This window comes from Nesoenas mayeri, assembly GCF_963082525.1.
Source record: "Nesoenas mayeri genome assembly, chromosome: 7".
Lineage (NCBI taxonomy): Eukaryota > Metazoa > Chordata > Aves > Columbiformes > Columbidae > Nesoenas > Nesoenas mayeri.
In genome coordinates, this window is record NC_137551.1 from 8,726,855 (window position 1) to 8,742,939 (window position 16,085).

General features: G+C 40.9%; 1 protein-coding gene across 2 annotated transcripts in view; it reads left to right on the forward strand.

Moving 5' to 3' along the window:
- Positions 1 to 16,085, forward strand: part of ANK3 (ankyrin 3) — a gene marked incomplete at both ends in the record, with an annotated part of 196,456 nt that overhangs the window by 141,003 nt on the left and 39,368 nt on the right. For both annotated transcript variants that reach the window (XM_080347592.1, XM_080347593.1), the window contains 3 exons: positions 4,606 to 4,830; positions 7,904 to 8,058; positions 14,947 to 15,158. In XM_080347592.1, the coding sequence (XP_080203718.1) occupies positions 4,606 to 4,830; positions 7,904 to 8,058; positions 14,947 to 15,158 (592 nt within the window). The remainder of the gene's footprint in view (positions 1 to 4,605; positions 4,831 to 7,903; positions 8,059 to 14,946; positions 15,159 to 16,085) is intronic.

Here is a 16,085-nt window from a genome sequence, read left to right on the forward strand (position 1 = left end):
CAGAGCATCATGACTTTTCACTTATTTTCTACCAGTTTTTTTTCTGAAAAGCAACTCCTTTTCTGCTTGTTCACAAAGCTTCATCCCCAGCTTTGTCCTCAGTTCTTTCTGTGGCCATAGGCAGAGGGACACTGGCTGGGGTTGCCTGTGGCCAGTGCCTGACCCCATTGCTCTTTGCATTCCTTGACCTCCCCCACGCTCTGCAATGTGCCATGTGGGGGGAGCTCCTCTGGGTCCGCTCCCTCGGGTTGCTCTTTTCCCCATTCACTCGTTGTCAGAAAAGAGCGTTGAAGTTTGTTCCCGTTTCTTAACTGAGGCAGAAGGGGAGTTTTGGGAGCAGGACATGGAGATCCTGCAATGCATCAGTGAAAGGGAAAGAAAGAAGGAATTGTTGGCAGTAATTTCGACTCTTCTGGTTTTTCCTTTTTTCAAGCCAAGATAATGTTTTATGTTTTTCTATTTGAGTTCAGATAAGTTGTTTTGCCAGCATATATTTTGAACAGGGTCCATTGTAAGCAGCACATCGAAATGTGTCATGAATCTTGAGGCCTCTGGAAGGGTAGAGATCCTTTGCCGAAATGACCTTCGGCTTTCAGATGTGAGCTTACTCATGCAACTTTCCCGAACTAAAATGTGGGTGTGCTCTCTTCGTCTTGCCTTTTTTTAACTCCTTGGTTTCTTAGCTGAAAGAAATTCCTGCATTGCACTGCCTTTCGTATTGAGAAACTCAGAAAAACTGAATTCAATCTTGCAAGGTGGAATGCATAACATTAATTATATTTTACTCCAACCTCCTGTACACACAGCTGAACTCATTTTTTGAAAGAAGTGTGATGGATAGTGTGGACTGATACTCCCTCCAAATATCCTACCATACATATCTCATTATATAGTATACTTTGGAAAATAAATTGCTATAAAACAGTGCAAGAACTGGTTTTCCGTGGCACAGTAGAGCATCTTTCGGGAATTAAATAAAGAAGTTATGTTACAATAAATTCTCTTTTGACCTAAGCAAATTGCAGATGCTTTTCTCCACATACTTCTGCATTTCTCAGAGAAATTATGGACCTGTGCTGACTAATTAAATGTACACTTTCTTTTGGATTTTTTTCCATCTGTGGCATATAAAACATGACATAGGTCATGATATGCAAAGCAAAAGCCAAATAATTTCTAAAGTTGGCCTTCAAATGTGTTGCTTTTGTTATTTTTCTGATTGTTACTTTTCCTTTGCGCTTATGATTGATATTTTTCTGTTGCTTGCCTCTAATTATCTTAAATTAATTTTTCCCATTTGCTTTCTAAATTATTTTGCAGCTATTCCTCTCCACTTCCCCAGTATGATTCAAGGTGATAACTCTGTGCTTTCTGTGAATCCTCATTTTCTTTTTTTTAACTCTTTTCCCACAGAGTGTGTGTAGATGTTTGTAGTGCATCCTCCCACATCCTCATCCCTTCCACGTATTCAAGTAGAAACGCTCATTAGTGTTTAGCATTGTGTTTTAGAGATCATATTGTAGTTTCCATTATTAGTGAAGTATTAATTTAGGTAAGCATCAGCTACTAATATTTTTGATAGAAAGTGCATGAAATACTGTTTGGAATTATTGTTTTAAATGGTAAGTTGCTACTTTGAAAACTAAACAAGGAAATAACTAATATGCTGTTGACAATTATTATCTTCATATGGGATCTATATGCATGAAGGCTGATCTGTTGAAGGTTTTGTCCTCTCTGGAGACTGCAGTAGCGTGTAGACCCCAAAGCTGGCTGTCATGGGCTGGTTCCTGTGGATTTAGAGAAAGCATCTTATCTAAGTTTAGGCTTTGGCTTTTTTGCATTAGATGGAAAAACACTTTTTTTCTTTTTTTTTTTTTTCAATGAATTATGAGCTGGTTTAACATGCCAGTAATCACGTACATGATAGGCAGCTCTCCAAAACATTGCCTTTTACCAAGCCATCAGGCCAAGCCCAGCCTTGCCAAGCTCCCCGGAGGGCTCCTCTCAGTTTGTTCTGTGGCACGTGGACCAGACGTACCTTCCCAGAGCTGCTGCTGCATCAGCCCTGAAGGGATGCTCCAGCCAGCAGCCCCTCTGCCCCATGCACTCCCATGGGGTTTAAAGTGGCCCCAACTTCTTTGTGGACAAAACCTGCACATTTCGTAGAGGCCACCTACTTCAGTTTGTAATAAATTTTTTTCAGTATTCTCACTTCAGTGACCAAGGGCTGTGAGTCCCTGCTTAATATTTTACTTTGCTTCATAGTAAATTTTAATAGATTGTCTTGAACTCTCTTCACAACTAGTCACAAGCTGGCTCCTTGCCAACTCTGAAGACCAACCATTGAACTACCCTTCCAAGTGCTCAGTGGCATCAGCCTCCTACCATCAGCCTTCACCACCCACTGTATAGGGCAGTTGCAGGGAGAAAAAGCAACATAAACATGCTGACAGGCTTAAATTAGTGCTCAGTGAGCAGAAGGGAAGCTGATATCTGCTTGTTACAGCCCTTTTGTTAGCAAACAGAGCAGTGTTCCAGTCAAGAGTTTACATACATCTAAGATCTTGTGATCTGTAAATATTAATCTTAACATAATTTATGTACTCTATAATTTAAATATTGAGTATATTGGTTTTGACATAGATCTAGTGTTCATACAGAAGGTTTGGTTAGCCATTCAGCAAATATTCTGTCCCACTGAAACAATTCCTCTTATGAGGAGTTGGGATACCCTAGTGGCAACATTTGGATGTGTACAGTGTGGTTATCTAAGAGAAAAACACAGGTACCATTTATTTGTATGAAAACTACTGTGAAATATTGTTTTATTCCATGTTTCAGTATTATAAAGTGTCTGGGGCACAAGAAATGGTAAATTTGTGTTAGGGTCATCTCAGAGGGCTTTACTTCCCCATCTTTACTGATGGTTTTTAATTTCGTTTGAAGAAAGACAATGTAGCAATTTCTTTATCTGGAATTAAATTGGGCAACCTTTCTGTCCTGCTTCATATATTTACAGCTTGTGTCCCTACCCGTCTGGCTCCTGCAGACCACTAAATTCAAACTTTTGATCAGCCTCCTGCTTTTGTGCTGATTTTTCCCACCTGCATTTCCCAGACTTCCGAATGCAGCTTATTTGCAGGCCTGGCCAATGCACATCAGCTGTTACTTTTTGGTGTCCTGCTGATGTCAAAACCAAATGTAACTGTTGGATGCAAATTCCCATTCATACTTTCAAAGCTTCGGGGCTTTTTTAAAGAATTTTCACGACTCCCCTGGATTATTGGCTCGTATTCTTAGTCCAGTTTACCAAAGGGAACCAGGAAACTTAGTGGATTCACCTGTTAATCATGTGAAGGTTTAGTTCTTAAGATCTGAAAGTTTTGGCAACAGCTTTGCAAATAGTGAAACTATACAGCAGCTATGCCAGTGTCTGCATGTCACACAGGAGCAAACAAAAAATGTTTTGGCATCAAGCCTGAGTTAGTAGCTCATATCCCTCTTGATACTGGCCTGTTACTGCATCTTCTACCTGATGCTATTGTCTCTCAGTAGCTTATGGTGCAGAGGAAAAGGGAAGGTATTTTGGGGTACTAGAGGAGACCCCCCATAACTGTTTAGCCCTCCAGGAAGCTGTATGTTTTGATGCCTGTAAATCTGAAGGATTTTTGCTGCAGAGTTTTGAAACAGGTGGAAGTCTGGTTTTGGTCCTGGGAGGAGACTCCACTATGCTGTCACTGTCCTGTTGAAGACAGTAACACTTCACATACGCAGCTTCTCAGCATTTCATAGATTAAATAAACCACAGCTATCAATGATTATTCTTGTTAATATTCTTTATTCCCTTGCTAATAAAAATAATTTTATTTTAAAATCTACCACTCGCCACTTACAAATATAATTGCTTACTCTTCCATTATTAAATGGAAAATTATGCATTGGAATTACACTGGCAAATGTGATTTTTCTTTAATGTCGCTTTTTGCTAATGAATATCATCTTCTCAGAAGAGTAATGGCATGATTTCCTCCAGAGTGCTGGCAGCCCAGACAAAGTTATGTACTTGATATTCTCCCTCATTCCCTGTCAGTGGAAGCCCTTAGTAGTCTGGTGTGACTGTCACCCGCGGTGCCAGCACTTGTGCTGCCAGCCATCAGGGGGGTTTGCAAATTAGACTGTGAGGAGGTTTTGAAGACTGAGGTCTCCAAAATAATAAGCATTTTTGATTCTTCTTATTCTGTGCTGTCTGGTTCCTTTCTGCATGTGAGGCTAACTACTCCTGTTTATGAACAGTAGAGCTAACTGTAACAGAAGGATGTTTTTAAATCTAATAAACTGCTAATACACTACTCGTACACTCTTTTAATCCAAATTACACCTTTTTGTTTCACCATGTTGTTACTAGACCTTTAGCAATTCCTGCTTTTGATAACTGATAGTAACATGTAAGTATAAGTTGTAAAAGAATATTCATGTTCTTTTGAGTTTAGCTGGGATTGGGAGGACTTTTCTAAAATTCTAAAGACTGTCGCAGTTAACTTCTTGCTGATCTTCTGCTTGTTTTGTGACCGTATTCATTGACATGTTTCCTTTTCCCTACAGTTTCCTGGTTAGTTTTATGGTTGATGCACGTGGGGGTTCGATGAGGGGTAGTCGACATCATGGAATGAGAATAATTATCCCACCACGCAAGTGTACGGCGCCAACTCGCATCACCTGCCGCTTGGTAAAGAGGCATAAACTGGCCAGCCCGCCACCGATGGTTGAAGGAGAAGGATTAGCAAGTAGACTTGTAGAAATGGGGCCAGCAGGGGCACAATTTTTAGGGTGAGTTCTTCTATGAATTTCATTGTTTACACTCATGTTGCATCTTTCATTTCTGTTATCCTGTGGATCTAAGTAGTTAAACATTGACTCTACCTCATTTGAGCATGTAAGATAGACTATTTAACTTGAAATATTAAAAAATTGCCAACCTGCCATCCCTTCCAGAAAGTACCCATGTATTTTAGGGGCAGCTTTTCCTCTAGGATGACTACAGGGTGAAGCCAAAGGTAAGGAAAGCCAAGAAAAGGTCAGGTCCTGCCCCCATCTATTCATGCAACCTGCCTTTGGAGTCAGGAGGAGTCACATGCCTGTTACCCAGAACAGGTTTTGACCCTCTTGCTTGCAGGGTATTGGAGAAATATCACTGTCACAAAAAAGGGTCCTAAAATCACCTACAAGGACCCAAATATTGAGCTCCGTTTCCTGTGTCACAGCATTCGCACAGCTCCTGATGGAGTTGCTGGGAGCTGCTTGGCTCCATCCTGTGGAGCAAAGCCACTGAGAGCGATGGCAGAGCACTTACTGTAGAGCATCAAGTAGTAAAAATGCTAGAAACTGAATTTTTTTTTTTTTTTCTTGAAAGCTTAAATTAAAGGAAACAATCCACTATGATGTGGCTTTTTTTTTCCTGATTATAAATTTTGTTCATTACCATGAGTGGCACCCTGGTGTAAACTGCCGGTTCTGTCGGGAGTGACAGCTTGTTCCTAATTTCCCCTTCTCGTTTCTCTTCCTGCTGCATGGATGTTATTCAGTAAACTTCATCTTCCTAACACTCCTCCCCCTCTAAATGAGGGTGAGAGCATGGTTAGCCGAATCCTGCAGCTTGGTCCACAAGGAACAAAATTTATTGGGTAGGATATGTACGGAAAAGATACAGAATGTCTACAGTTTTTCTTTTGTTTCTAATTTTTCGTTATTCCCATTTTATTTTTTTTTTAGTTTTCTAAAGCTTTCAGTTGATTTATGTCACTGAAAGAAAATCATAGTGGCTTGATTTAATATAGCTCTGCTACTACCTTGTGCTTAGAGGCATGTAAAATTCACTGCCAGCATTCTGCTTTCATAACTCCTGTGCTTTTGCAATTCTTTAAATTTGAAGTGTTTCAACTACATTTTAGTACACAGTGACAGTCCTTTAAGTTCAGCCCTGTGGTAGAGAAGGTATTTACAGGCCTTGAGTGAGTATGTTTTGGGAAGAGCATTTGTAAAACATGATCACATAAAGTCTACTATTTGTGAATGATTATTTAGAAAAAATGTCATTTAGTGAATGACTTCATTCAACAAGGTTGAAGAAATACTAATCTTTTCAACCTGCAAGAGGCATCTTATTAAAATAAATTTATAGAGCCAAGTATGCTGCCCAAAGGAACTGCAGTGTATAGTCTAAAAATGTAAGAATGTTTTTGTATATTTTTGACTGCTGTTTTCAAACCATATTGTGGAATTTATTGCATTAGGTTTTCAAAATATCGGTGACTGTTTGGTGTTCCAAACCTGTTCAATACCTTCTCACTGAATATTCTCGTTAAATGTCATGCACAAAATTGTGTGGTTTCTAAATATTTACAGAGACAGTATCTGAACTATTAGCCTGCAAAGATTGTACTACAGTGTTAGTTTTCAGTTTGTACTTTTTTGAACTAGAGAGCAAATATCTTAAAAAATGTATTTGAATTTTTGGTATTTACTTGCTGTGCACAATGGGAGACAGCAGCTATATTCCTGTTTCCTGTTATAGGACTTGTGAGTAGAATAACGGCCTGGATGTCCTTAAAAGCACATAAAAGACATATTAAATAAATTATCTTTCTCTGTTTTCATGTGAAAAAATACTACCTAACCCTCCTCCCTTGGTATTTTATATGAAAACTGGACATCCAACTAGTTCATGTTTTTCCTCATGAAGGCTGTTGTGATTTCCATGCTCAGGTAAATTATTGGTTAATGTGCCCAACACTTTGCAGGTGCACGGTACCATAGAAGTGCTGTGTGATTCTCCCATCATGTGCTGCTACTTTTAACTAAGTTATTACAAAGCAGTGAAATCCTTTACAACCTCTGTAGGAAAATAATGATACTGTCTATTTAAATGTCTTAAAGCTGCATAATCCATAATTGTTCCCTTACTGTGTGATTTCAGTCGGTTTGTCTTAGCATATTTTAAAACGCATATCCTGCCTGTGAAGTGTTTGGCAAAAGTGTCTGTTTTGTTCGGGAATGGCACATGAAGTGAATGGTGGTTTCTGTCGATTGTTCACACTAACTGTTCAGTAATGCACTTGCAGTCCTCTGTGGAAAGTACATTGTCTGGTGACATGGATGTATTATTAACCACCTTCTCATTCCCTCTCCTTCCCCCAAAAATGTTTGACAGTAACTAATACAAATGTGGTCGTGATGTTGCTTAGCTGAGAGAAATCCATTCTGAAAGGATCTAAAAAATCCCCAGTGATGTTTACAGTGCAGATGTTGCAGCTGTGCTTTTGGGCATGAGAATCAGAAAGTGAAGCTAATGAGAAACAACCTCTTGTGTTTCACAGGAGCTGTACCAACACAGAGCCAGGCAGAGCTTTGACAAGTTTGAGACTTAGTTTGAAGTTCAAAATCCACATGCATGAGCGGCTCCTGCTGCAGCCAACAGCTGTTGCATGCATTTGGATAGCTGGACTGTTTCCGAACTGACTTTGCTCCTGTAAATTCCTGGAGCCAAATCCAAACTTTGACTGTGCTAATGCCAATTAGAAGTCAGCAGTGTTGGAGGCAGGTTGGATGACCTGCGTCCTGGGATAAATGAGCGGGGACAACTCTCCTTAGCAAAAGTTGTCACTATTTTTTCAGCTGTTTCAGAAAATTTACATTAAAAACAAGCTATATATGAATATTTTCAATTTATCTATTGATTGTAGTTTAATAAAGGATTGTGCAGCTTTGGCAACTTTAAAAACATTCTTACTGTAACAGTGTTATTTAAGATGTCTGTAGTTTTCTTAAGGACTTAACACCCATAGGAAATTAAGGGCAGTGAGGAGATATAGGGTTAAAAATAATATGATTCCTTTTTCTCTAGCCCTGTCATAGTGGAAATCCCACATTTTGGATCAATGAGAGGAAAGGAAAGAGAACTAATCGTACTTCGAAGTGAAAATGGTGAAACGTGGAAGGAGCACCAGTATGACAGCAAACATGAAGATTTAACAGAGATACTCAATGGCATGGATGAAGGTAAACATTTTCTTAAAGCTTTGGCAAGCCTTACCTTTGTGCAGACTTGCTAACCTGAGCAGGCTAAAGCAACCTGAAATAAAACAGTGCAGGAGGTCTCTGACTCTGGGAAATACAGTGTGTGTTACATATTAAACCAATGGAAAAAGTGTAGAGAGAAATTGTTCAGCAGTGGCCTGGAGACATCCTGAAATGAGGGGTAAATTTTGGTCTGAAGTGCTGCCAAGTTTAAGGAAAGTTGCACAGTTTCTTTACAGCATAAAGTTGAGAATAACATCCCAGCTGGAGGGAACTGTGTTTCTGCAGCTCAGGCAGGGCCACGGGAAGGTCATTCCAGACCAAGGTTGAAGTGTAAATATCAGTTATATTAGACTTTCCCACAAACGCAGACCTAGCCTAGGGAGCGTCCTGCTTTGAAATGGGATTGTTAGAGGGCGCCTCCCACAAATACAGAACCTGCCTTCCTGATGTGAATTCTGGCTCTCTTGTTTTGCTTGGACATGCTGTTTATGTGAGAGTCCCTAAGATGGGAGGACTCAGCTGTACATGGTTCATCAGAAGATGCTGTGACAGATGGTCCCTGTGGACACATCATGGGCAAAGCCAGGCTGGGGCCACAGTGAGCCCTTGGCACCACCACTTGCTTTTCCTACCAAGTAATTTTCAATACTTGTGCTGGTAAAAAATTGCCTGAGCTCTTTGCATCTGAGTGTGAACGAAATAGCCTGTGCTTTGTGCTTTGGTTTTCTTTAAGGCTTTATTCACAGGATTTTCTCTGGATAACCTCCTACAGAAAGTCACACTGTGGTGGGGTACCAGCTGTGGGAAAGTTCTTTCATTATCAGCAAAAGCATTTGAAGCAAATGATCAGGCTGTGGATGGCAGCTATGAGAGGTATCTGTGAGCAGGGTCTGCCTTTGATCTTGGCCTCTCCTTTGAAGAGGGCAGCCTCAGCAAAAAGCATGCTTTGAGAGCAGGGAGGGAGAGCAGTGCCGTTGTGCGGGCCTCCCTGGACATCTGAGATTCAGCATTTTTACTGATTTCCTGTCATCTGGGAATGGGAAGAGTAGAATGAGCTTGTGTAGTATTTTCACTTCAAAGTACTTGAACTGCACATGAGTTTATAAGAACACAGACCAACAGCAAAGATCTGCTTGTTACATGTGATGACCTATTGCAGCTATTTATTTTGAAGTAAATATGATAGCACCAATCAAGCAGTTAGGGCAGAAGCACTGCAAATGTTGGGTCAGTGGGTTTGGAAAAATACAACAAACCTCATCACAGGAGGCTACCTAAAAGCAGTGGAACAGGCAAAAGAGTGAGCAGGACCCGGGACAGTATTTTTGGGGGAAGAATTGCTTCAGGATCAAAGGCAGTTGTTGCAGCTTTTCTGAAAGAAAAAATCTCACCACCATCCCCTCCTTCTCTGCACACCAGCATGAGATAGGAGGTAATGATTTGGGCAAATGGGTGAAGTATCAATGCTGTATCAGTGGTGAGGTAGTCAGAACTGATCCGCAACTTGCTGATTCCTTTCATGTGCTTTCCAAACAGAGCTTACTTCAATTCTTGGATAGCAAATGTGGGCACAAAAACACTCTTCTAAAGTTCCCCAACTTGCATCACTTATGACAGAGCTCCTTAGCGATGTCATATGGATAAATTCACATTTTGTGGAGAAGAGAGCTCAATAAATAAAAACACTTTAAAAAGAGGTGGGCATGAAGCCCTCAGTATGTAGAGCCTAAAAGAATAAACTTCAAAATTTGGAGCCAGAGTACAACTTTTGGATCTGTTGAGAGTTTCGAGTGGTTCTTCCCTTCTGGGGAACTGCTGTTTGAGGTTAGCAGGTATATGTACAGCCAGTGAATCATAGAAAGTGTGGTGGATGCTGGACTATTCCCTTAGAGTGAAAATATTTAGCACTTTAAAAGCCAAGCCACAGAAATGCCATTTAGCAAGCCATTTATGAGAGGGAAAGAAGGAAAAATACTGGAGACACACCCAGAGCATTGTTTTGATTATTTGTTCAGTTCATTTTAGCTTAATCCTTTTCTAGTTAGGAAAATAAAATCGAAAACAAACAAGCAAAACCTGCATTAAAATAGTACAAAGGTCTTGACAAAATTCTGATCCAGTTAAATAACAACATTTCTGTGTAAAAGGTCTTCCAAGCAATGACATAAAATTACAAATTTTTAGAATTAAAAGCAGAGTTGGTTGTTTTTTGTTATGTGTTTTTTTATGTGTGTGTGTGCATGGTTTGGTTTTTTTTAATCTGAACTTTCACTGCAAAATACTACAAAACACTACAAAATACTGCAATTAGACTTGGGTCTGAACAAGTATCTTCCATTTCAGAAGCTGTAATTTTGGAAGAAGTTGTATTCCAGGTATGAACTCTGGAGGCAGAAGCAATCTTTAATTGAAATAAAAAGCAGCCACATTGTCAATCATTTCCAGAAGTTTAGTGTGTCTCTGCAAGAAAAATTAATCTGCTCTGTCATCTCTAAATGCCATAACATGCTGCAGGAGTGCCCGTTTTTCCGTTAAAAGCCAATGGTCTGTTTTGTGTTAGACCTGCTGTGATTTACTAGTTCTTTCTTATCTGTGTAGTGAAGGAGGGCAATCAGACTTTTATTCCCAGCTAGTTAATATGCTGAATTTTTAAAGATGCAGTCTGCTTCTGTTTTGTTTTTTCCTGTTTTGCTCTCCCGCTTTGCCAGTGGGGATGAGAGTGAGAACATCTTTGCCCTCCATGGGGACTGCTGAAAACCTGCCTGTGCTTTACTGGAAGCAGCACCATCTGCTGGAAAAACTCATCTCAGACTCAAAATAATCCAGAGCAGGAGGCAACACTTCAGGGCATTAAATGCAGGCTTAAATAACAGCAGAACTTTGCTTTTATTATCATGAAAGAACAATGAACTGTGATGTAAAGAGTCTGTTTTTCTTTGATGCCATCAGGTTTCTGCTTAAGCAGTTTTTATGCTAAAGATGTTGCTGTACTTAGGCAAATATAGGGCTGAGGGGACACAGGGAACTTGGCACTTTTAGGAAGAGGAGTTTGATTCCAAACACAAGAGTAGCAATTCACAGCTCTCACCCATATTACATTTATTTAAACTTTAATCAAATTTATATAGATCAAGTATATATAGATATTTAGGAAGAAGCTCTCTGTCTTGTGATTGGTAAATAGTTTACATTTTCAACCAGCCTTTTTATAGGTATAACTTATGTTTGCTTTTTGCATTCCTACACCCTTTACTCCTACAAATGTAAGAGTAGTTACATTTATACAGTCCTAAAATTACATTCGGCCCTTTGAAAGCAACTGTGAGGCTGATGTGGCCCTCAGTGACAATGAGTTTGACACCACTGCTTTACAGGTACCTGTAGACAAATTGTGGGCATAAATGCACACACTGGGGTAGCAAATCTTTTGACAGGCATTTGCAAGTTAGCGAATGAGCCAAGAAATGCAAATATTTGTGGCTACAATATCCTTTCTGCTGCACAGTGTGGTTTCAGATGGGAAGCACGAGTTTTTACATCTACGGATCAAATCAGACTGTGACCTTGTTTATGCTTGAAGTTTAAAATGCTAATATACGTCACTCTGCTGTGATTTTGGCACATTTCCAATAAAAGTTTTGAGCATATTGCTGTTAAACTTAATGTTGTGAGTAGCAAGATAAGAGACTGCAAAAATAGACAAAAGAGTGCAGGAAGGACATTGACTTATTTGAGGATGAGACCTCCAGAGTTTTCAAGACATGTCTTGCTGCCCTCAGCTTTTCCTTGTCCCCTCCCATGTGCTCTTTCTGCATCCATCCATCCATCCATCCATCCATCCATCCATCCATCTCCTGTGCTGCCTCCGGGGTGCCCCACTTCTAGTGCAGCAGTATCTTAGTGGGGACATCTCTGTATGAGTGAAACTCATGTCCCGTGCTCGTCCCACCTCTCAGTCTCTGCACAGTGACAAGGTCTGCTCTGCTCTGGCCAGTACTGCAGGAGGGTTGCAAAGCACAGAGAGCTGTTCAGTCTGCTAAGTACAGGCGAGATTTGCTTTTTCAGTGCTAGTAAAACTCCTTGTAAGGCCCTGGTGATGGAAAACAGGTACCAGATCCCACAAAGACACCTTGAAGCTCATAAAACAGCTGGATGTTCTGTGACCTGTCGTCTTCTGTTTCCAGTCAGAAAACACTTGCTCTATGTTACTTTATCTGAAAGTAAAAAAGAAAGGTTTTAGACATGGGATGAATTTGATCCACAACTGCCTCTCAGCTGACAGAACTGGTTTGATTGATTTCTTTGGCCTGAGCCTCCCTGTGTGAGGTTCCTCTCTGACCCTGGAGGACATAGCTGAGTTTCTCTTTTCCTGTACAGGAACTTCAATGTAGCACTTAATGTGGCAGCATGGACTAGAGGGTGCGGAGGAGTGATCTTCCTGTCCTCCCTCCTTTCCATCTCTCCATCTCATCTCCATCACTCCCACCAGCCACTATAGGACAAGTGGACCCTACACTAGGGTGGCAGGGGAAGACGTATCTGCAGGAAGTATGAGAGTACCTTAATGGCAGTAGATGCTCTTTGGGCCAAGCACAAATCTCTGGCACAATGGCACTGGGACACTCTTCTGAATTCTGCCAATAACCCCTCTGCTTTACTTCTCTTTGCTTTGCCAGCTCTATGTGTAAGATAAGGTGTATAGCACACTTCTCTCTGGTTTAAAAAAAAAGAGGCAAATACACAAAACCCAACCAAGCAAACAAAAAAATCCTTTGAGGTTTTTAATTGAAACACATTACATAGGAATAAAGTGTCAGCAACTGAGGAAAACAGTAATGATGACAGCTCTTTCTGTAAAGTGTGCGAGGTGTGTTCAGGAAACGTGACCTCTCCCAGGACTAGTTTTCCCTGTTTCATTAATTCTGTCATGCTAACACTGCATTTCTCTTGGCGGTCGGAGAGGTGGTTTGATGGCTTATCGTCCTTTATTTTTTTTCTGTTAGAGGGAAACTTCATATCGAAGCTTACATATGTAGTATTCAGACATAATCTCCCCATACATAGCCCAACTCCTCTCCATGCCTAACTGTTCTGCCACTCTGGTCTTCACATCTTCTTCCTCTAAAGGAGAAGAATGCCTGCCAGGCTTAAAGAATTCTGAAACATTCTTATATAAAACACTAGTTTTCTGCTTCAGGAGAATTTTAATTATCCTTCATCTTTGTAAGCATCTTATAGTGGGTTTAGTCTCTAGCATCAAACAGGAGAATGCATGGAATTTACCAGTCAAGATCATACCTGCCTGGGACATTTAGAATCCAGTTTGTCTCCTGCACAAGCTGTTGCTTCCAGAGGCTGCAGGCAGAACACCTCATTCATTAGAGGGCTTCAGATATCAGTCTCTCCATCAAAGTAAATGGAAGCTGACGTTATGATAAGAAATCATCCTCTTCTGGTAGCTACACATGATCCACAGCAACACTGTGCAATTAATCCAAATTATCTGCTGAAAGTTTTAAAATGTAAAACTGACAATTTACCCCATTTATATTCTAATTCTTTTGAAGCTGTAATTGAGCTTACATGTTCAGAGAAAATGTCTCAGTCACACAGAGAAAAGAATTGTACAAGTGTCTTTTGTCTTGGTACCATTTCTGGTCCCCTTGCTTTCTCTTGCTACATCTCATAGAAATGTCATCTTTCAAGGAACAAAATTTTTTCTTTGGGAATGTGGTACCCTTTTTAAGGAGGAATATAAAATTGGAAAATTATGGAGTGCTGGAATGAAAACCAGTTACAATAACTAAAAAGGCTGAGTGCAAGAAATTACAGGAGAAATGCGTGGAAGTTGTGTAGTTATCTTAATTTGTGAATAGTGTTTATATCACAGGGATTTCATTAGTGCATATGCATACACACACACATATAGTTGCATGATTAGTTATATTTGTGACATCACAGAATTTTCTTCAGTGCATGTATGTCTGTGTCATCTTCTTAATTAGTTAACATAGGTAGATACTCCATGCACTTTTCTCAGCCCTGGTGACCCTATGAGTTGGGAATGTGGCCAAGGGCACTAATAGTTGATGGTCTGTTTCTGTTTCAGTGGTCTTTGAGGATGCATTATGTTTCTTTAGGAGCTGGGGAACACAGTGCGGTTATTTTGGGCCAGATACCTGAACAGCTGAAAGCCTGATGTGGGAAGAGATCCTTGCTATGGTTTCATTGGTAGTACTAACAGACAGACAGACCTCTGTCACATCCACAGTTTGCTGAAGAGCTCAGTGTTTGATCAGGATTAGATGGATGTCAGTTTGGGAGACAACTTTCTCAAGCACCTTAGCTATGCAAATCCTGGGTTGCACACTTGGTGTGAAGTTAGTTCAGGAACTGACTGGGATTTCTCATGGTTTTCTGCGTGTTGGAGCTATGTGAGGGAAGAGGCTGGAAATAAATGTCTCTTTGAAGGTGTGCACAGAAAGTTCAGCATGCTTGTGTGCTTCCAGGTGTAACAGATAGAGGCCAGAACCTTGGCCATCTCCTTCAGACCTCCTTGGACTCCCATGCTGTGTGACAAACTTGCAATCCTGCAGCAGCTGCTGCTGCAGAGACTGTCACACTGCTGTGCTTCAGTGTCCCGGCAGACCTGTGTGTCCTGTGCCGCTGGCCTTCCTAGTTGATATCGATGCCAAAGTTCACAGAGCAAACCAGAGCTTGATAATTGATAGCACTGGATAATTTTTTTCTCCTCTAGTAAATTAAAGAGTTCTCAAGCATTTTAAGGCATATTCAAAACCTCACACTCACAGATGCGTCTGGTATGACAGGTAATGCCCAAATGTTTTAACTATCTTCTCCCACCAGAGCTGGACAGTGTTGAGGAGCTGGAGAAGAAGCGTATCTGCAGGATCGTCACAAAGGATTTCCCTCAGTACTTTGCAGTGGTTTCGCGAATCAAGCAGGAGAGTAACCAGATCGGGCCGGAGGGCGGGGTGCTGAGCAGCACGACGGTGCCGCGCGTCCAGGCGTCCTTCCCCGAGGGTGCTCTAACCAAAAGAATACGCGTGGGCCTGCAGGTAAAAGTGTCCTCCTGTTCATACCTACAGTGTCTACAAGCACATAATTGGTTTTAATGAATGAGGTTTGCAGCTGAGGAGGTGGGTTGCAAGGTGGGCAGTGTTCACACCTGAGATGTGAACTGACATGTGTCTGCCCAGGTACATGCTCTGCTACTGAGTGCCCCCAGTACCGGTGATGCACAGTCCTCCTCCCTGTGTCAAAAACCCAGCTCCTCTTCTATCATCACCTGGAGTATTGCTTAGCAACTGAAAAACAGACAGAAATGCCAAGGCCTGGAGCCCCTGCAAACCCGGTGATGTTCTCTGCCATCTTCTGTTGGCCATGACCGCCAGCAGCTACAGGCTGCACAACTGCTGTGCAGTGCTGGTCTCCTGTGGCAAAGTAGCAGCTTGTGATTGGTGTCACTGGGCTGTCCTTTGCCATCTGAACGTGTTTGGTAAGGATTTCATGCAGCTGTTTGCCAGCTGTTACTAGGTCAAGGACACCCCCTGTATACATCTGTTGTAGCTTAGGACATTCACAGTTGGTATTTCTAGCAATGGCTGGAATCTGGCAAAAGTAAACAGCTTAAACTCTCCATAACCAAACTGCACAGAAAGTGGAGAAACGTTCCGTAGGAGTTATCTTTTTCTTTGAGTTCTGTTAATTATCACTTAAAATTACTTAATAACCTGACAAGTCTGATGGGTTCATGAAACAGAGATGCTGATTTGGATTCCAGTGCTTGAAATTCACACTGGAACATTTCTGTTAATGATATTTCACATCTAAAGATGATTAATCTTGAGAAAATGGAAAATCTGCTATTATGGTTATATAGCTGCCTTTCCAGATCTCTCTAATGTGAAGGAAGCACAATGTCTCCATGTACAGTATTGTGACTGCTGAGATTGCAATATAGCTGCATATTCTATGCATATCAA